The 20,165-nt window shown below is 41.9% G+C and overlaps 1 protein-coding gene across 2 annotated transcripts in view; it reads left to right on the top strand.

Moving 5' to 3' along the window:
* Positions 1-17,232, top strand: part of LOC143804473 (serine palmitoyltransferase 3-like) — a 77,830-nt gene extending 60,598 nt beyond the window's left edge. For both annotated transcript variants that reach the window (XM_077282594.1, XM_077282595.1), the window contains 7 exons: positions 12-105; positions 1,243-1,348; positions 4,566-4,785; positions 7,629-7,755; positions 11,146-11,281; positions 14,294-14,423; positions 16,928-17,232. In XM_077282594.1, coding sequence (XP_077138709.1) covers positions 12-105; positions 1,243-1,348; positions 4,566-4,785; positions 7,629-7,755; positions 11,146-11,281; positions 14,294-14,423; positions 16,928-17,041 — 927 coding nt within the window. In that variant the 3' untranslated portion in view covers positions 17,042-17,232. The remainder of the gene's footprint in view (positions 1-11; positions 106-1,242; positions 1,349-4,565; positions 4,786-7,628; positions 7,756-11,145; positions 11,282-14,293; positions 14,424-16,927) is intronic.
* The last annotated feature ends 2,933 nt before the right edge of the window (positions 17,233-20,165 follow it).

Raw genomic sequence — 20,165 nt, 5'->3', positions numbered from 1 at the left:
TATATTTGCAGGGCTGTCTTATCCTTAGTGATGAATTAAACCACACCTCTCTGATTCTCGGAGCAAGACTTTCTGGAGCTACTATTCGAGTTTTCCAACACAACAGTAAGTGTCAGGGACAGAGAAGAGAGGTCAGCGCTGTAACTTCTGTACAGTGACGAGTGACCTGCACTGAGTCTTCTTGGTGAGTAGCTTTTCCTATGCTGGACCTCTGCACTGTATACTAGTTACTAAGTATCAGATAGGCTTGCACGATTTGGCTGATGCAGCAGTTCCATTCATTGTCTATGTATTCTTATTGCAATGTTTTTTTCTCTATTGAGATGTATTTAACTTACCAGCAACTAGGTGTATTAGTCAAGCTGAATTGTACCATAGATATGTATGGAGCAAACTATAACCACTTACAATATCATGATGGAACAAAAACGTTCACTTGCTTATGCTGAGGATAACTTATGTCAATGTCTTATGCTACGGATAACTAAAAGAGAACCGGTAATGTAAAAAAAACACTATTAACCCGCAGATATGGGATTCAGAGCCCTGCTGCCAGGAGAAAATTAACTTGTACCCTCCCGGCTGGCTCGAGCTTTTAGTCATAGAGGATGGCTGCGCCATTGTTCAAAACATAGTGAGTGGCAGCTGAAACCACACCCCAGCGCTGACTGAAAGCTGGCTCAACATTAAAGCTGGCTGTCAGTCAGTGACGGGGATGCGGTTACAGACGCTACTCTGTATGTACTGAGCAATGACTGAAGCCTCGCCGGCTGCCTCTACTAGCAGAATCCAAGAGCCCACAGTTAGGTTTGGCATTTCAATCATGCTTGCACCTTAATCTATCAGTCTTCACGAGCATACCATTCATGGAAAGCAGGAAGGAGGGAGGCAGGTGACCTATGCACGCCTGAAGATTGATCTTGATAGCAAGCCGTTATAGAGTTTATCTGGTTTAGACAACCTTATGTCAGACTGGACTTTAGCCTTTGGGCAGGTGATTGTGTAATGAGACACATGGAAAATGAAGATGTGTACAGGGTCCATGGTAGTCTGATAGACACTAGACTTCTTACTGCAATTGCTGTGATGCCTTGTGATACAGTATGGCATGCCCCCTGTAAATATGCTTTCACAAATAAATTGGCACAAGCATTGTACTAAAAGCAATCAATAAGATGGAGAGGCTTGATGGTCCAACCTGTTTTTGTCTGTTTTCAAAGTATATATTTTTTATATGTGAAGATATGGGAAATCTGGAAAAATTATTGCGGGAAGCAATAGTGAGGGGTCAGCCACGTACTCGCAGAGCCTGGAAGAAAATTCTCATTATTGTTGAAGGAATTTACAGGTAAAATATTATGTGACAAATTCAGATGTGTTTCCTTGTTTTTTCCAATGGTTTCATGTGTTATCAAAGATTTTATCTTGTACTTATTTGTACTTTGTACTTATGGCTAGAGTATATTAAAGGGAGCCTATCATGTCTGGTAATGTCATTAACCTGCAGTTATAGGGTTAATCTGCACGTTCATAGCATTATGAGGGTGCCAGGCCGCTGTACTAAAAGAGCGAAACCCAGGAGAAAATGAACTTTTTTCCTCCCAAGAGCTGCCGGTTTTCAGTCCTGAAGGCGAGCCGGTGAGGCTTTAGTCATCGCTCTCTATACTGTGAGTGATGGCTGTAATCATGCCCTGCCACTTTAACTGCCAGCTCACTTAGGTCTGACAGTGGCATTATCATATATAACACACACTCCAATTGAAATAAAAAGGGGAAATGAAGAGATCCATAAAAAGATTTGTATTAATGAATTAAAAAAATGTAAATTACTGAAGTTAAAAAACTTCAGTAATGCCCCGGAAGAAGCCAGTGGCGAAACACGCGTCGGGGTGAGAGGACGCCGCTCCAGTCTCCAGATAGCAAGGTGAGTCGGTCTCCTATCATTGCGGGCACTGTCCCCATACTTATTGGTATGCACAGCCTTCTATATGATCTGAGTTTACCAGTTCATGTCTGCTTCTCACTGGTGAATTTTACTTTACTAATTTTTACTCCATTTAATTTGCAGCAGCTTATAAAGTCACTTAAGTGGTTTTGCACTATAGGCATCCGATTGTTCCATATACTCTGGCTATTACTGCAGAGGCATTCTAGCTACATGTACTCTGGCATAAATTAGCCAACATGGAATTACCCCTTCTTTTTCTACAGTTAGGCAGTCAATAGTTTGGCGATTTGAGTATATTCAATTGGAGAATCCTTATCGATTTAGTTATTGATATTTATTAATCTGTCATTACAATATGTGTATAAGGTAATTTCATTGGTATCACTAACTGTTGCTATTACTCCACGTGCCATGTATACATAGCATTGATTTAATGAGTTTTTGCTTCTGGTAGTCTTAACCGTCCTCTATGTGAGGCACACTGTTTTTTAACTTCAGTCATTTAAATTTTTTTAATTCATTAATAAAAAATCTTTTAATTGATCTCTTTATTCCCCCTTTTTATTCCAATTGGGGTGTGTGTTATACATTTTGAAGCGAAGTGCCATCATTCACTAAAATTGGGACATTATATTGACAAGCGGCATTATCATGTCTGCATCGAGGTGCATCATTCTGTGCACCCATGTGCACCCATGATTGCGGGGCGCCGATGAGTTGCTATAACAGATGGGGTTAAGACCTGTCATAACGGAGCTAATTTCAAAACCAGCCTGCGGCCTGGCTTCAAAGTAGACTGTGATTTTTACTACATGCAGCAATATGTGGTATTTATATGTATAGTATTTGTATAGTATAAGCGATCAGACGATCCCAGGTTCAAGTCCTCTAAAGGGACTAATAAATAAAGTACTGTATTTTTCGGACTGTAAAACTCACCGGACCACAAGACGCACCTAGGTTTTAGAGGAGGAAATTAGAAAAAAAATGAAGCAAAAAATGTGGTTAATTCTGTACTTAAAATACTTTATCCTGGTATATATGATCCCTTCATCCCCATACTGGTATGTATGGCCCCTCAACCCCATCCTGGTATGCATGGCCTCCTCATCCCTATCCTGGTATGCATGACCTCCTCATCCCTATCCTGGTATGCATGACCTCTTCATCTCCGTCCTGGTATGCATGGCCCCATCATTATCCTGGTATGTTTGGCCCCTCATCTCCATCCTGGTATGCATAACCCCATCAGAAAAACATTAAAAAACCATAAACCATTATACTTACCTTCCTTGCACTCCCTTGCAGCGTCTTGTTCTGATGCCAGTAGCTGATTTATGCTTGTAAGCAGAGCATGGCAGGGACGTCATGTGCTGCTTACAGGCTGAGGACAGCTACTGGAATACTCGCTGCTCTCCACACCTGGATTATGTGCATGGAGAGCAGTGAATATTCATTAGTCTTTAATAGCGAGCACAGTGTTAGCTGCAGCCGCCAGCTACTAAAGAGAATATTCACTGCATTCCATTCTTATGAATATTCATTGCCTTAAGTAGCAAGCACACGCGAACGCCTGGCAGCTGCAGAAAGCCAGCTGCTGAGGCCAACAGCGTGTCCGCTATTAAAGAGAAATTAATATTCAGTGCCCTCCATAGGTGTGGAATGCAGTGAATATTCATTACTCTTTAGCAGTGGGCACAGGAGTTAGCCGCAGCCGCCAGCTCCTGCCTCCTGTCACCCGCTGCTCAGCTGTTGCCGCTCCCCCACCTCCCCACCACAGCTAGAGAAGGTACATCCAGACTATAAGACGCACCTTCCATTTTCTTCCACATTTTTGGAGGAAAAAGTGTGTCTTATAGTTCGAAAAATACCATAAATAGTAAAAAAAAAAGTTTTAAAAAATATGAGTAAAATAAAAAAATGTAAAAGTTTAAGATCACTCCCTCCCACCCATTAAAAATTAAGATAATACAAAAATATTAAGTTATTCATCGTCAACAGAGAAGAATTCAAAAGACCAAAATTGAGGGTTTTTTGGTTGATGCAAAACATCAAAAAGTGCTGTAAAAAGTGATCAAAATGTCACATCTATCCCAAAATGGTATCAATAGAAATGTCATCTCACCCTGCAAAAAAATAAACCCTCACAAAACTCTATTGACTGAAACATAAAAACTTTTTTTCACCACTAAATTAATAGAAATAAATGGACAAGTTTTTAATCACCATAATGTTGAGGGGAACCATATTGCCAGGTCATTTTTACCACTCAATGTACGCCATAAAAACAATTCCAAAAAAACAATATCAGAATTGCTTTTTTTTGCACTTTCACTCTCTTGGAATTTGTTTTCTATTTTCAGTACACTATGTGGTAAAATTAATGTTGTCATTCAAAAGTTCAACTCATCTCACAAAACAAAAAAACCCTCACATGTCTATGTGGACAGAAAAATAAAAAAAACATGGCTCTTGGAAGAAGGGGAACAAAAAACAAAAACGCGAAACAAATGCAAATTGGCCGTGTAGGCCAGGGGTTAAAGTTTAACACAAACATTATCTGAACTTTAGTATATTTAATTATAGCATAATATTGAAAAATGTCTTTATATTCCAGCATGGAAGGATCTATCATCCGTCTTCCAGAAATAATAGCGTTAAAAAAGAAGTACAGAGCCTACTTATATGTGGACGAAGCGCACAGTATTGGAGCAGTGGGGCCCACAGGACGAGGTGTGGTGGAATACTTTGGAGTGAACCCTGCAGATATCGATGTGATGATGGGAACATTTACCAAGAGCTTTAATGCTATAGGAGGGTATATTGCTGGAAGAAGGGTAAGTAGGTTCATTGGCTATAAAACTAAAATATAATATAAGGCTATATTCACAAGGAGTGTTTTTATGTGGATTTTGTAGAGGAAGCAAAGCAAAATCCACATGAGAAAAGGAGTCAAAGAGTATTGGAAGCATTTTTTTAATCTGGATTTTGAAGTTGATACTGCACAAAATCCATGTCAAAAAGAGCCTAACCTAACTGCTGTAATGACTTATGTACAAAGAATACGTTTAGTAATGTACCCAAACTAATATGAGGACGTTTGATATAATGTACAATATATATCTCTATAAGGCTATGTTTCCACGATAATCTTTTGTTGAGTTTTTGATGTTGCAGACTTTCTGCACCTATTATTTAAATTAGGTTGCTTTTGTTTTTTATTGTGTTTTTGTGTGCAGCTTTTTAACATTTGTATTTATTGCATTAGGAAGCTGTGGTTTTTGTCTCTTTTTGATATGTCATGCTTTAAATAAAGCTGCTTTGTTTTTTATACTTCCTAGTATTTGGCTTTTTGGCAATACTTTATTGACATACATTGGGTACGGAAAGAATTCAGAACCCTTTAAATTTTTCACTCTTTGTTTCATTGCAGCCATTTGGTATATTAAAAAATGTTCTTTTTTTTCTCATTAGAGTACACTCTGCACCCCATCTTGGCTAAAAAAACACGGAAATGTAGTAATTTTTGCAAACTTACTAAAAAATAAAAACTGAAATATCACATGGTCATAAGTATTCAGACCCTTTGCTCAGACACTCATATTTAAGTCACATGCTGTCCATTTCCTTGTGATCCTCCTTGGGATGGTTCTACTTCTTCCTTGGAGTCCAGCTGTGTTAAATTAAACTGATAGGGCTTTACTTGGAAAGGCACACACCTGTCTATTTAAGACCTCACAGCTCACAGTGCATGTCAGACCAAATGAGAATCATGAGGTCAAAGGAACTGGCCAAGGAGCTCAGAGACAGAATTGTGGCAAGGCACAGATCTGGCCAAGGTTACAAAAGAATTTCTGCAGTACTCAAGGTTCCTAAGAGCACAGTGACCTCCATAAACATTAAACGGAAGAAGTTTGGGACCACCAAAAGTCTTCCTAGACCTGGCTGTCCAGCCAAACTGAGCAATCGTGGGAGAAGAGCCTTGGTGAGAGAGGTAAAGAAGAACCCCAAGATCACTGTGGCTGAGTTCCAGAGATGCAGTAGGGAGATGGCAGAAAGTTCCACAAAGCCAACTATCACTGCAGCCCTCCACCAGTTGGGCCTTTTTGGCAGTGTCCCGACGGAAGTCTCTCCTCAGTGTAAGACATATGAAAGCCCGCATAGAGCTTGCTAAAAAACACATGAAGGACTCCCAGACTATGAGAAATAAGATTCTCTGGTCTGATGAGACAAAGATAGATCTTTTTGGTGATAATTCTAAGCAGTATGTGTGGAGAAAACCAGGCACTGATCATCAATCCCAACAGTGAAACATGGTGCTGGCAGCAGCATCATGCTATGAGGGTGTTTTTCAGATGCAGGAATAGAATGAGCGGTTGCCATTGAAGGAAACATGAATGCGGCCAAGTACACAGATATCCTGGATGAAAACTTCTTCCAGAGTGTTCTGGACCTCAGACTTGGCTGAAGGTTCACCATCCAACAAGACAATGACCCTAAGCACACAGCTAAAATAACAAAGGAGTGGCTTCAGAACAACTCTGTGACCATTCTTGACTGGCCCAGCCAGAGCCCTGACCTAAACCCAATTGAGCATCTCTGGAGAGATCTGAAAATGGCTGTCCACCAACGTTCACCATCCAATCTGACGGAACTGGACAGGATCCTCAAATCCAGATGTGAAAAACTTGTTGCATCATTCCCAAGAAGACTCATGGCTATCTCAATAGGGTGCTTCTACTCAATACTGATCAAAGGGTCAGAATACTTATGACCATGGGATATTTCAGTTTGGTTTTTTTTAATAAATTTGCAAACATTTCTACTTTTTTTTCAGTCATGATGGGGTGCAGAGTATACATTAAAGAGAAAAATGAACTTTTTTGAATTTACCAAATGGCGGCAATGAAAAAAAGAGTGAAAAATTTATAGTGGTCTGAATACTTTCTGTACCCACTGTACTTAAGTACAGATTACTTGCGTTTTTGACGTGTTTCCACTGCGGAAACACATGTGCGTTTTTTATCTGTGGAATTTCCCCACTTAATGGAGGTCTATGGGGAAATCCCAGATAAAAAACTCAGCGTACCAGCAGGAGAAATTGACTCATAATATTAGGTAACAGGATTTTTGGAGGCTTTTATTTAAATTATTTCTCCCCACTTGGAATTTTTTTCACATTTTTCAGTACATTGTGTGTAGATGGAGAAATAAAAACATGGATCTTGAAAGGTGGAAAGGAGAAAATGGAAGACAAAAAACAATGGCTGGATGTCTAAAGAGATAATCACGCATTCTCAGGAAGAAAAATGCAGTGTTCTAGAAAAAAAATTTCTGGAAGTTTTTGTTTTTTTGTTTTTTTCTAAGTGATACAAGTATTTATTAAAACAGGCACATCAAGAGTGTTGTACTAAAATCCTTGTGATAAATCTACACAGTATTAATTGTCTTATTTCTACAATAATAATAAGCAATTAATAATCACGGACATCAGAAAGTTGCTGCTGAATGATCAGTTCTCTATTCTATCTCATCTATACATACGCTTATGACATACCCCAATGGGCAGAGTATTTTTATGGAGGGAAGTAGATATTTTATGATGGATGTTATTAACAAGTAGCCCTAAAATAAAGAATATAAATGCAAAATAATTCTGTGAATGGAATTTCATCTCTAGGATCTTGTGGATCACTTACGAAACCACTCATACAGCGCATTTTATGCAGCATCTATGTCTCCACCAATAGCTGAGCAGATTATAAAGGTCATAAAGTGCATCATGGGTCGTGACAGGACACCGATAGGTACCACATTATTTGTTTTCCTGTTTTTCGTATATATGGATGTTTTTCTTTACTACTTATTATTTCTAGAGCTTTACCATAAGTGTCGACATTGTAGTGAGAGTTCACTTCTCTTAAGGGCAGGTGCAGATGACCACATTATTGGTCCCAGTGCCATCCGACAAAACATCAGAGCAGATGACCAGAGCAATGTTACATACGCTATGGGGCCATCCACATGTCCAATTTTTTCCTTGGACTGAGCCATTCCAGGGAAAAAACCACTGCATGCCCTAATTTGATCTGATATTCGGATTGCACTCGGCCATGCAAGTCAATGAGTCCGTGGAAAACATCGGACTACACTCGGATAATATGAGTGCAGTCAGGTTTCCACGGACTGACAGAACGGAGAAGATGGAGAATTTTTTTTCTCCATCTTCTCCTCATCCAAGAGAATCGGATTACACTATGATCACGCTCTGATTAAACCCTAATCAGAGATTGATCAGAGTGTCATTTGCATAATTGATCAGATTTTCTCAGATGTAAAAAAATAAGCTTGTCTGCATTTAGGCTCATAAGTTATCAGCTATCCAGCGAATAAGTAATAACTGTTGGATTGGTGTGGACCTGCACTCATCACCAGGATGAGGGACTTGGAAATCCATTCGTCCATGGTTCTCATCTAGAAGCATTTGCCGTGCTGCTGAATTTTAAGTATTTAACGCTGATCAAACTAGCCACACACTGTGTTGCCTTTGGCTTTTTTGTATCTTCAGTGCCATAGGCTATAAAGGCGCGGTAGGGAGCATGTGCCACCTTCCACACTATTCAGATTTTCATAGTTACAGTCTTGCTATCAGGAGAGAATGAGAGCGGAACAAGAGACACAAGTCCACTGAGCTGGCGATCGGTGGAGGTCTTTCTAAATGATAGGTGATAAGTTGTGCTGACCAAAATACCACTATAATGATGAAAATTGTTTCTGAGTATTCTAGTCTTTAGGCACACACACTTTATTTATATTGCTCTTCATCTGTATTTGTATAAAGGCTCCAAATCAACTTCCTGTGGAATTGAGCAAAAATGTTGTGATTTTTGGTGCCAAAATTTGGAAGAGATAGGGTGGGACGAAGGTGTGACACAAAACTTCGTCCAATTCATGAACTGTGGCATTCCTCCTTAGAATCTTACTCAAGGACTGAAATAAGATTCGTGGCAAGGTACACAGAGGTGCACGCCTCCTGAATCATTAAGGGGTGAGCGACTCATAATGAATTATTGTCCACTCCTAGGACAACCGCTTCTCATATCCTACACTCGTCCCTGATAAAATAAAACAGCTTATACTCACCTCCCGTGCCGGCGCTGTTCTAGTGCCGTCAACATTCGCATTCCTGGGGCTCTCATGTGTTTGTTATGATACGTCGTACCTGGCGCCCAATCAGCGATGGCATCACTGTCACTGTCTTCGTACCAGGGCCGGACTGGGACTAAAATTCAGCCCTGGCATTTGAAGTTACACAGGCCCACTTGTCACATGGTGACTGTATAATATCTTTGTACACTTGTAGGCAGGGCCGGTTTTAGGCAAAGTGGGGCCCTACGCCTAGGCAAAGTTTAAAATGGGGCCCCAAATGCTAACATATTGCACATCACACAAAAGCATTTCGGTTGTATTTACAAGCGCTGAGTTCAGGCCGCTAAATGAGTTTGATCAACAATACTGAAGTTGTTCAACGCTTGTTTCCCGACCTCTTTCCACCAGCTGAGGAATAATGATCAGACAGAACGATCACTAATAGATCACTACCAGATCACCATACGGTATCATGTTATCAGCAGCACATCTACAGTTTACACCGGTGATGTGCTGCTGAGAACCAGGATATTTGTTCCAGCAAAAACAATCTGAACATGCAGCATTTTACTTGTTTAGTAAAATACACCCCATAGTCCTCCATATATTATAATGTGCACCACAGTCCTCCATATAGTATAATACACTCCCTATAGTCCTCCATATATTAAAATACACTGCTCAGTCCTCCATATAGCATAATACACTCCTCATAGTGCTCCATATAATGCACCGCCATAGTCATCCATGTAGTAAAATTCACTTCCCATAGTATAATGCACCCCATAGTTCTTCATATAGTATAACGTATTCCCCATAATCCTCGATACAGTATAATGCAGCCCACATATAATATAATGCAGCCACCACCCTACAGAATATAATGCAGCCACCCCAGAGTATAATGCAGCCACCCCATAGAATATAATACAGCCCACCTTCCCATAATATATAATGTAGCCCCCATAGAATATAATGCAGCACCCCATAGTATAACACAGCCTCCCCCATAGAATATAATATACCCCCACAATAGTATATAACAGCCACATAGTATATAACATGGCCTCCCCCATAGAATATAATATACCCCTCATAGTATATAGCACAACCCGCATAGCAGATAACACAGCCCATGTAGCAGTATACAGCACAGCCCATATAGCAGTATACAGCACAGCCCACATAGTAGTATACAGCACTGCCTACATAGTAGTATACAGCACTGCCCACATAGCAGTATACAGCAGAGCCCACATAGTAGTATACAGCACTGCCCACATAGTAGTATACAGCACTGCCCATATAGTAGAGTATAGCACAGCCCACATTGTAGTATAGAGCAGAGCCCACATAGTAGTGTATAGCACAGCCCACATAGCAGTATACAGCACAGCCCACACACTAGTATACAGCACAGCCCACATAGTAGTATATAGCACAGCCCACACAGTTGTATACAGCAGAGCCCACATAGTAGCCCGCAGTGTCAGAGGCAGAGCGGGGAATGATGGGAGAGGGAGCGTCAGGTGACGCTCTCTCCTCCATCATTGCATGCAACTGTACCGGCGTCATAGAGCCCGGACTTTCTTTTCATGTCCAAGTCGTATGAAGGTGGGTATAGTGACCCCAGCATTGATTGGGCACCGGGCACCACATGTCATACAGCTGCACGAGAGCCCCGGGAACACAAGTGCCAACACTGCAGAAGTGTCGCCGGCACAGGAGGTGAGTATTGGCTTTATTATTTTATCAGCGCCAAACATTTAGATCAAAAAGGGGTTTTCCTAGTTGTGGACAAGCCCTTTAAGATTGTCTGACTCCAGCATGCCACGTCATCAGGACTGACATGAATATCAATGGGGCCTAGGTTTTTATCTCTTCATTGTGTTAATATTAATATTCTGGTGTTTTCCTACAAATAACACTTTGTGATATACACTGCCGCTATGCGTTGTAAAGAACATGACATATACTGGGCTGTATAGGGGGACTTAGTATTTTTTTCTTAATATATTTTATGGTAATGATGGCTGTAAACCCCATAGGCCAGCAAAGAGTGAGTCAACTTGCAGAGAACACCAGATACTTCAGACAGAAATTACATGACATGAATTTAATCACTTATGGGAATGAAGACTCGCCTGTTGTCCCTGTGCTCATGTACATGCCAAGCAAAGTAGGGTAAGTGCTACATGTCATAATTAAACTAAGCTCCCAATGATCAGATCATTATGTGACATAACAATACATAACCTCCACTTCTGTGACGATTGCTTGCCTGCCTGTGCCTGAACTAATTGCTGTCGCCATTTAAACCATCAGAACATAGAAATGCCACCATCTTAGATACCCATAACATTGGTCTGGTACAATGCATAATTCAAAATCCTATCACCATCCTCAATGCAATGCAAAATTCAATATTTACTAGCAATAAAAAAATCTAACCCTATTTGATGCTTACTTCTGTAGCCATAGCATTGACACAGTGATCATTTACACAGTTTGCGAACAAAGACATTTGTATATTGTATTGGATATGTCAAACAACTCAGTGCTGCAGGCATTTTCCCAGTATGATTTATAAGATTTAGTATCATGTGCAGCAACGTGTGACTTAACTTAAAGTAAACATAGTGTGGGAAAATAGAAAATACACTCAAAAAATTGATGCACATGGATGTAAGGAGAGGTGTTGCCTGTTAGGGAATCTCCTCTATGATCAGCAAATGAAAGTCACTTTTTAAAGGGAAATTGTCACTTGATTCATGCTGCATGAACCACTCCAGTGTGAATCACAGACTGGATCCTTTGTCCAATCTGGTACAGGGGCATGCTGAAGCTTTCAGTACTTTGATTGACAGAATGACCATCCAGTCTAGTTCAGAGGCGGGCTGAAATGTTGGTGTGTTGGGTGACAGCTCAGCTATCCAATCTGTGACTGGGAGGCGTTGGCTGTCTCAGGTGTTCACTATTCCAGGTAATTGTCATGCTGTCATGATCCAGACTGGGTTTTGAGTCTTGTCTTCCACTTTTTCCAGTCTGGTCATGCCAGGGGTTAACTTTCTCAGCCTCAGTCTGGTCTCAGGTTTGCTATTTATTCCTGCTGTGTCCGGCAGACCATGTCAGTTATAGCTTCTGCCTACGGCGTGAGTAGCTGACCCAGTTTGCCTTGATTTGTCATGCTGCTTGCTTACTGAACCCGTGTCTGTTTATGCCTTGTTCCCTTTCTGACTCTGTGTTCCTCTTTCGTGTATTGACTCTCTGGTTTTTTGACTCAGCTTGGACCCTGACCTGTTGTTTTGTCTCTTGTTTTTGGCATATCTGCTCCTGACTGGTACTGACCCATTTGGCCTGTTAATGACTCTGTGTTTGCTTATTCCCTTTGTACTGTGCTACAGTCTAATATTTGACACGGCTTGTTTTACTATTCTGCTGCCACCTGGTGGTGGTCTTGCCGCTGCATTGCAGGTCTGTTCCTGCTGTGTGCAGTCCTCCCTACACACTATTGCCACCTAGTGGAGCTTGCAATTACCTGTACGGCAGCGGCTTGACACATGCCTACTTAACTGAGCAGCTTCTCCCAGACCACAGCCAGATGTACATTCATCTTGTGAGGTTTGTGCTTTGTTCTCCCTGTGCCTGAGCTCTGTATGCTTGATCTGTTGCCTGACTTTGGACTTCGTTCTGACCATCCGCCTGTTTAACCCCTTCAGCTCTGATCCGGTACTCTGATCTTGGAACGTTAGCTGACTACGCTTTTGTCTCTTCCTTCTGTTTATGCATGTAGAGAAGCTGCGGAGACACCATCACGTGTTTTTCAATGCAAGCAATGAATAGCCAGGTCTTTCACCGGGAAGGAACAACCACGGGAAGGGCAGCATCCAATAAAGGAAAACCACCTATGCCAAAACATGGTATCCATCCACAGACAGCTGTTTCGGGGTATTTGCCCCTCATCAGTGTGGAGTAGGAAACTGGCTATTAGGAGCAGTGCCTGGTGAAAAGGCTATAAACATAAGGGTGAATGACCTTGGGGAGATCAAAACATCCAACACCGCGGAGACACCATCACGTGTTTCTCAACGCAGTGATCCAGAACACTGCCCCCATCCCTAAAGGGAAATATGCAAATGCATGTAGAGAAGCCGCGGAGACACCATCACGTGTTTCTCACGTACCCTCCTGGCTTCTGATCTTGGACTCTTTGACTACTCTGACTCATGGCTTAGCTGTGAGAAGTGACTAGTGTCACAATTGCTTTGAGTGTCACAGACCCTCACCGATAACCATGACGTGGGCTTAAATCCATTGTTTTTTTCTTCTCCCATCTCTTCACTGGGTCATGCACACTCTGTTCCATTCTAAGTCACCAAGTCTATGGCACTTGAAAGCGCTGCCTGTAAGAGGTGACTAGTCCCAAAAGGCAGGTTCCCAGCAGCTTCCCCCTGCCTGCTCATCGAGGTTGACTGGTCTCTCTTTATGTGTGTGTTTAGGGAGGGACCTTCTAGCTGAGCAGGTGGGAAAAGACTGGAAGGGACATATCTCTTGGACTGTTCATCTTGTTCCCGGATGCGCTTTCATCTATGTTTTTCTCCGAAAGGCTCCAGCATTTCTGAATGTAATGTAGATGTTTAGAATGTAGGAGTTGGACTCTGCTTCATGCTGCCATTGTTCATGCAGCATGAAACCCGCTGAAAGGTTCCTTTTAAGAACGCTTATCATTGTTAATTACATATCTGCAAGGTTTGGTGCTGGCATTAGGAAAGCTAAAATCAATTATATCCTCTGTTTTTCTTTTTTTGTGAAAGCTAGTCAAAAAATTAAGTTAACTTTCTAAACTTACCATTTCATAAGAACTTCTCCATCATGTAATAGTTCATAACCTTCCATAACTAGGTTGTTTTTTTTATATTTGAGCCTATATGTAGATATGGGATAACGTGAGAGTATTTTAAAAACTCCAAGGTCCACTATACACCCCACTGTTCTAACTAATCATGATTTTTTTTTTTAAGTCTTCAAAAATACTCCATATAGTCTGTAGTTTTATGACTACTAATAACATTGTTAAAACCAAAGTGAAAAAGAGTATTATTTGTACATTGCTTTGCAGTCAGGTTTGCCTTCCTAAAACAAGTTGTTCTTCTGGCAGAGTTAACATCGGAATTTATTTTTTCTCTCTACCCATAGGGCTTTTGCACGGCACATGCTGAAGAAGAAAATTGGTGTTGTTATAGTTGGTTTTCCAGCTACTCCTATTGCTGAGGCAAGAGTGAGATTTTGCATCTCAGCCGCACATACAAAGGAGATGTTGGACAAGGTGTGTTTTTCAATCTCGAATGTAAAAAAAACAATTATAATTTTTTTCTGGGAGATACATATATTTTGGATGAGTTACCAAAAGTAGCGCAAGAAATAAGTGGAGCAAAAAAGGAAATCAATGTGATAAAAAAGGATAAATGTTTTGTTTCTCCCCTGTAATAGTGTTGATAAATCTTAAAGCTTGAGTCTCTTCCCTAATGCATTGTCCAGAGAATTGATCACCTAGGGATGAGACCTATTTGATGACCCTGACATAGATTTAAATAAGTCTAAGTCCAGGTGCAAACAACCATATTTTCTCTGATTCTAGAGAATTGGGTTGATTATGCAAATAACACTCTGAACAAACTTTGATTTCAGTTTATCAGAGTGTCAGTATAGTGCAATCCAGTTCACTCAGACGAGGAGAAGATGAAGGCAAAAATGTCTCCATCTTCTCCATTCTGTGAGTGCGTTGAAATCAGACTGCACTCAGATGATGTCTGAGTGCTGTCCAAGGTTTGCCATAGACTTACATGTTTTGTCAGACAAAAATGCGCTTTTGCGCACCTGCCCTAAGGGTTTGTGCACAAAACGTCTTTTAAGGCAGGTGCGAACTGTAGACCTCCTGAAAAAGCACTAACGAAACACTAAAAAGAAAGAACATATGCACTGCAATGTAAAAGTGACTTGCTGTGCAAATGTTCAGCCATTTCAGCTTCTTTTAACCAGCTTCAGGTTTCCAAAGCTGCAAAGTGGGTAAAAGAAGTGACCTGAACATTCTTCAGCTTTCTCTTGGAAGCCACGCACTATTTTATACATACAAGTAAAAATAAAAACACATCACACCAGTACAGTCGCTGCAAAAAAAAAACAACTGGAAAAGGAAGAAAAAATACATTACTGGGGAAAAACACTGTGCTTTTCTGAAGCATCTTCTGCTTAAAAACTGGGCGATTTTGATTGAGTTTAATAAACCTTGTGTGCACATACCCTTAGTATTGAGAAACACTAATGAATAAAGCCACTTTCCTTTACATATTCATATTTTTGTATAAAAAAAGGTGAAGGGGCGTCATAAAAATGTAATTTGGCATAAAGACCGTATTGCTCAATGTAGTTTTGGAAAATGGTAACGATACATTAGTAAATCAGCTATACTGTTTAAAGGGGATCTGTCACTCTCTTGGACGTACCTAAGCTATTAAGATGGGCATACAGGCACTGGAATACTTAAAATAGTGGTTGTCCCGTGTAATTGTAGGGTGCAGGCACCACTAGATGTCACGGGGCCATGTGACACTGATGGGAGGCAACAGGCATGCAAATGAAGACGGGAGGCCGAGTTTCCTTTCAGGCACCAGATTAGCATAAGAGAATAAAAGAGGATTTCTGAAGAAAAAGACCGCAGATATGATTATTTTAAGTGTTCTAGTACCTGTATGCCCATATTAATAGCTTACATATGTCCCGGGGGGTGACAGATTCCCTTTAGGCTATGTGCACACGCTGCGGATTTTGCTACGGATCCACAGCGTTTCCGCAGCTGCGGATCCGCAGCAGTTTCCCATGCGTTTACAGTACAATGTAAACCTATGGGAAACGCAATCCGCAGTTCCCATGCTGCAGAAAAAAATGCGCGGAAAAGCAGTTTAGATTCCGCAGCATGTCAATTCTTAGTGCGGAATCCGCAGCGGTTTTACACCTGCTCCAATAGAAAACCACAGGTGTAAAACCACAGCGGAATCCACACAAAAACTGCAGTAAATCAGCAATAAATCCGCAGGAAAAATGCGTAGTTTTTGCCCTGCGGATTTATCAAATCATTCCACGTGTGCACATACCCTTAAGCCTGTAACCATACTTGCCAATTCATTTCAATCATCAAATTACACAGCATTGTGTACTTACAATTGCTCATTTTGCTTTTCTACCCAGTAAATTATTCTATTTTTGGTGTTCTAAGTAGAAAAAGAAAGTCTCATTTTACTGCTGAAATCATTCCCCTCTTCAACTCCTGACCCAGCTACTCCGCTCCTCCCCCTGCCAGGGACTTTTGCAGTGACTTATGCATGAATCATGCAGGGAAAATTGACCTCCTGTTTCTACTTAGAGCACTGTTCCCCAACTCCAGTCCTCAAGAGGGACCAACAGGTCATGTTTTCAGGATTTCCTTAGTATTGCACAGGTGATGGAATTATTGCCTGTGCAGGTGATGCAATTATCACCTGGGCCATACTAAGGAAGTCTTGAAAACATGACCTGTTGGTGGCTCTTGAGGACCGGAGTTGGGGAACACTGACTTGGAAGAATTCAGGTAGTTTTTAATCGCGTGAAGTCATAGACCTAATGGAAGAGAGAAGAAATAAGTGGGTAGAAAGGCAAAATGAGCAATTGTAAGTACACAGTGCTGTATAATATGATGATTACAGTATAGTAAGAGGATAAAAACTTTGATGGGACGAGGAGTGTTTCTTTAATTACAAGAATTTTTTGACACCTTGCTCTATACATGTTTTCCAGGTATTGCATGAGCTGGATAAAATGGGTGACATTCTATATGTAAAGCATTCCCGTCATAACAGAGCAAACCGTACAGTGGTTTATGATGAAACTAACATAGAACTTGAAGATTGACATCAATGGACACTTGAAGTTGCGAAGACCATCTCCAGTGCATCTTTTTTTTTTTTTTTTTTTAATTCAGGTCTTTATCCTGAGAACTCAATGCCATTTAATGTAAATATACAAAGGCGGATACTCCAATAGTGTTTTTAAAGCTGTAACATTTTTGTTAAATAAAGCCAGTATTTTATACAAATCATTTAGTACATTGCATACAATTACATTACAGTCTGATTATCCTGGTGTCAATGAATCCTAAAGTAACTTAGAATAGTTTTATTATTGTTACTGTCAATAGTTTCGTAGTTTTTATTATGAGGTGGAATCGAATTTTAGTCAAATTTCACAAAATTTTGCATTCTGGAGAATAGGATTTTTAGGTAATTTTCCCCAGATGCTCCCTGCCCGTCTTCCGGTCCTCCGGCACACTACGTCTCCTGCCTGCTGTTCACTGTAGCTTGAGGTTTCTGGGTATGAGTAGGACCCAGAGTTTACTGTGCAAGCGCAGTGAACTCTCCATGGGTTGCTCTCATCTGGAATCCCCAGCATAAAGTGAACACAGGGAAGAAGATGTAGCGCTATGGAGGACCGGACATCAAACACGGAGCAGCAGGGGCAGCCAGAGAGGTGAGCGTTGAGCTGAATGAGTTTTTTTTTTGTTCTTTTAAATCTTTGGTTTATTGTGGTCCAGGGTCTGGAGAGACCCAGGAGCATAATAGGGAATATTCAATTTACAGAGAATAACTTTACTATGAACCACATTTACAGCAGATGCCTTGTGGGGGGAATCCAACTCTGCATCCAAACGTAGTTGTCCCCCAAAGTAATTCTTTCTCTCTAACAGGAGTCACGTGAACAGGTACATGTTTCTCCAGTACTCTGGTCAATTTCTGGAATACAGCGAACTCTGAGCTCCCAGGATGGCAGTCCATGGTCCTACTCCAGTGAGCTCTTGGCTCAAACTGAAAAACACCATAAACTCTGTAATAGAGTCTATTTAGGAGGCAACAGTGACCTCTTGTGGCCAGAGTCCAATAATGCAATAATGTCTATTCATTACTAGTGTTGAGCGATACCGTCCGATACTTGAAAGTATCGGTATCGGAAAGTATCGGCCGATACCGGCAAAATATCGGATCCAATCCGATACCGATACCCGATACCAATACAAGTCAATGGGACTCAAGTATCGGACGGTATTCCTGATGGTTCCCAGGGTCTGAAGGAGAGGAAACTCTCCTTCAGGCCCTGGGAACCATATAAATGTGTAAAAGAAAGAATTAAAATAAAAAATATCGCTATACTCACCTCTCCGACGCAGCCGGGACTTCAGCGAGGGAACCGGCAGCGTTGTTTGTTTAAAATTCGCGCTATTACTTGGTTACGTGAATTCCCGGCTTGTGATTGGTCAGGTCGGCCATGTTGCCGGGACGCGGACCAATCACAGCAAGCCGTGACGAAATTACGTCACGGCTTGCTGTGATTGGTCCGCGTCCCGGCAATATGGCCGCCCTGACCAATCACAAGCCGTGACGTCACGGGAGGCTGGACACGCGCTCATTTTAAAATGGGCGCGTGTCCAGCCTCCCGTGACGTCACGGCTTGTGATTGGTTGCGCCGCGGTCAACCAATCACAAGCCGGGAGGCTGGACGCGCTCATTTTAAAATGGGCGCGTGTCCAGCCTCCCGTGACGTCACGGCTTGTGATTGGTCCGCGTCCCGGCAATATGGCCGCCCTGACCAATCACAGCAAGCCGTGACGTAATTTCGTCACGGCTTGCTGTGATTGGTCCGCGTCCCGGCAACGTGGCCGACCTGACCAATCACAAGCCGGGAATTCACGTAACCAAGTAATAGCGCGAATTTTAAACAAACAACGCTGCCGGTTCCCTCGCTGAAGTCCCGGCTGCGTCGGAGAGGTGAGTATAGCAATATTTTTTATTTTAATTCTCTCTTTTACACATTTTAACATTAATGTTGTTGCGATACCCGATACCCGATACCACAAGAGTATCGGAATCCCGGTATCGGAATTCCGATACAGCAAGTATCGGCCGATACCCGATACTTGCAGCATCGGAATGCTCAACACTATTCATTACCAATTCACATGCCACCTCACTAGAGGTTGGCGTCCCTGACAGACCTTTCCAGATGAAATAACCCTGCACATAGCATTGTGGGGGTACACCCACGGTGGCCCGAGCTGTTGACTCCCCCAGTGCACTATCACTGAGGACAGCTACAGGTCGGGCTGGGGCAGTCACCTCTTCCTGTATATCGTCTCTGGGGGGACCACATGTTGTGAAATAGTCTCACTCTGGGAGGCAATATTACAACAGATGGGCCCTCAGTGTGCAAGGAAGCGGGTACAGACCACCAATCAACATCTATGTGTGGGTCCATGCTCCTTGGCTCAGGTTTAGGTGTTGCTTCATTACCACTGGTTCTTCAAACTGGCACCATCACAGCTTGTTGTTTAGATAGAGATTCCTAATGGCGCACCAATCCCCAACGGTTCCACCTCATTCACGGATATATTGGGCCCCATTCTCCTTTTCATCACATACTGTACTGTCTCCCATCGGTCATCTAACTTCTCAGACTGCATTTTGACTCCGACTAGCACTCTTTACCCTGGAGCAAACACTTCCTTCTGTACCGGTCTCTGGTCATGATGTGTCACTGATGATCCACCACTGTGCACCGTTCGAAAGGTGCTCCTGGGCCCACGCAGTAGTGGTCTAAGGAGAATCAGCCATGGGATCAGGCATGTGTAGGTCTTTAAACTCCCTTCTTGCCCTCCTGAACATCAGTATGTGGGGTGAGTATTTGCAGGAGGGTGCTGTTGAAACGTTCACATGCATCGTTGCCTTGCTGATGATAGGGCATCACTCTAGACTGCTCAATACCATACAGGCAATAAAGTTCCTTCATTAAGGCACCATGGAAACACTCCCTGATCAGAATGAATCCACCATGGACACCCAAACACTTGAATGAAGTGACGACATTCAGCCTCAGCGGCTGATTGTGCGGTCTGGTCTCTAGTAGGTACCATCACTATGTATTTAGTGAAATGATCAGTCATCATCATCAAACAATACGAGTGTCCCAAACTGGAGTACCCTATGTG

Source organism: Ranitomeya variabilis, chromosome 2 (assembly GCF_051348905.1).
Source record: "Ranitomeya variabilis isolate aRanVar5 chromosome 2, aRanVar5.hap1, whole genome shotgun sequence".
NCBI classification, from domain to species: domain Eukaryota; kingdom Metazoa; phylum Chordata; class Amphibia; order Anura; family Dendrobatidae; genus Ranitomeya; species Ranitomeya variabilis.
The sequence above is the reverse complement of the archived record's forward strand: the minus strand, read 5'-3'. Positions and strand labels throughout refer to the sequence as shown.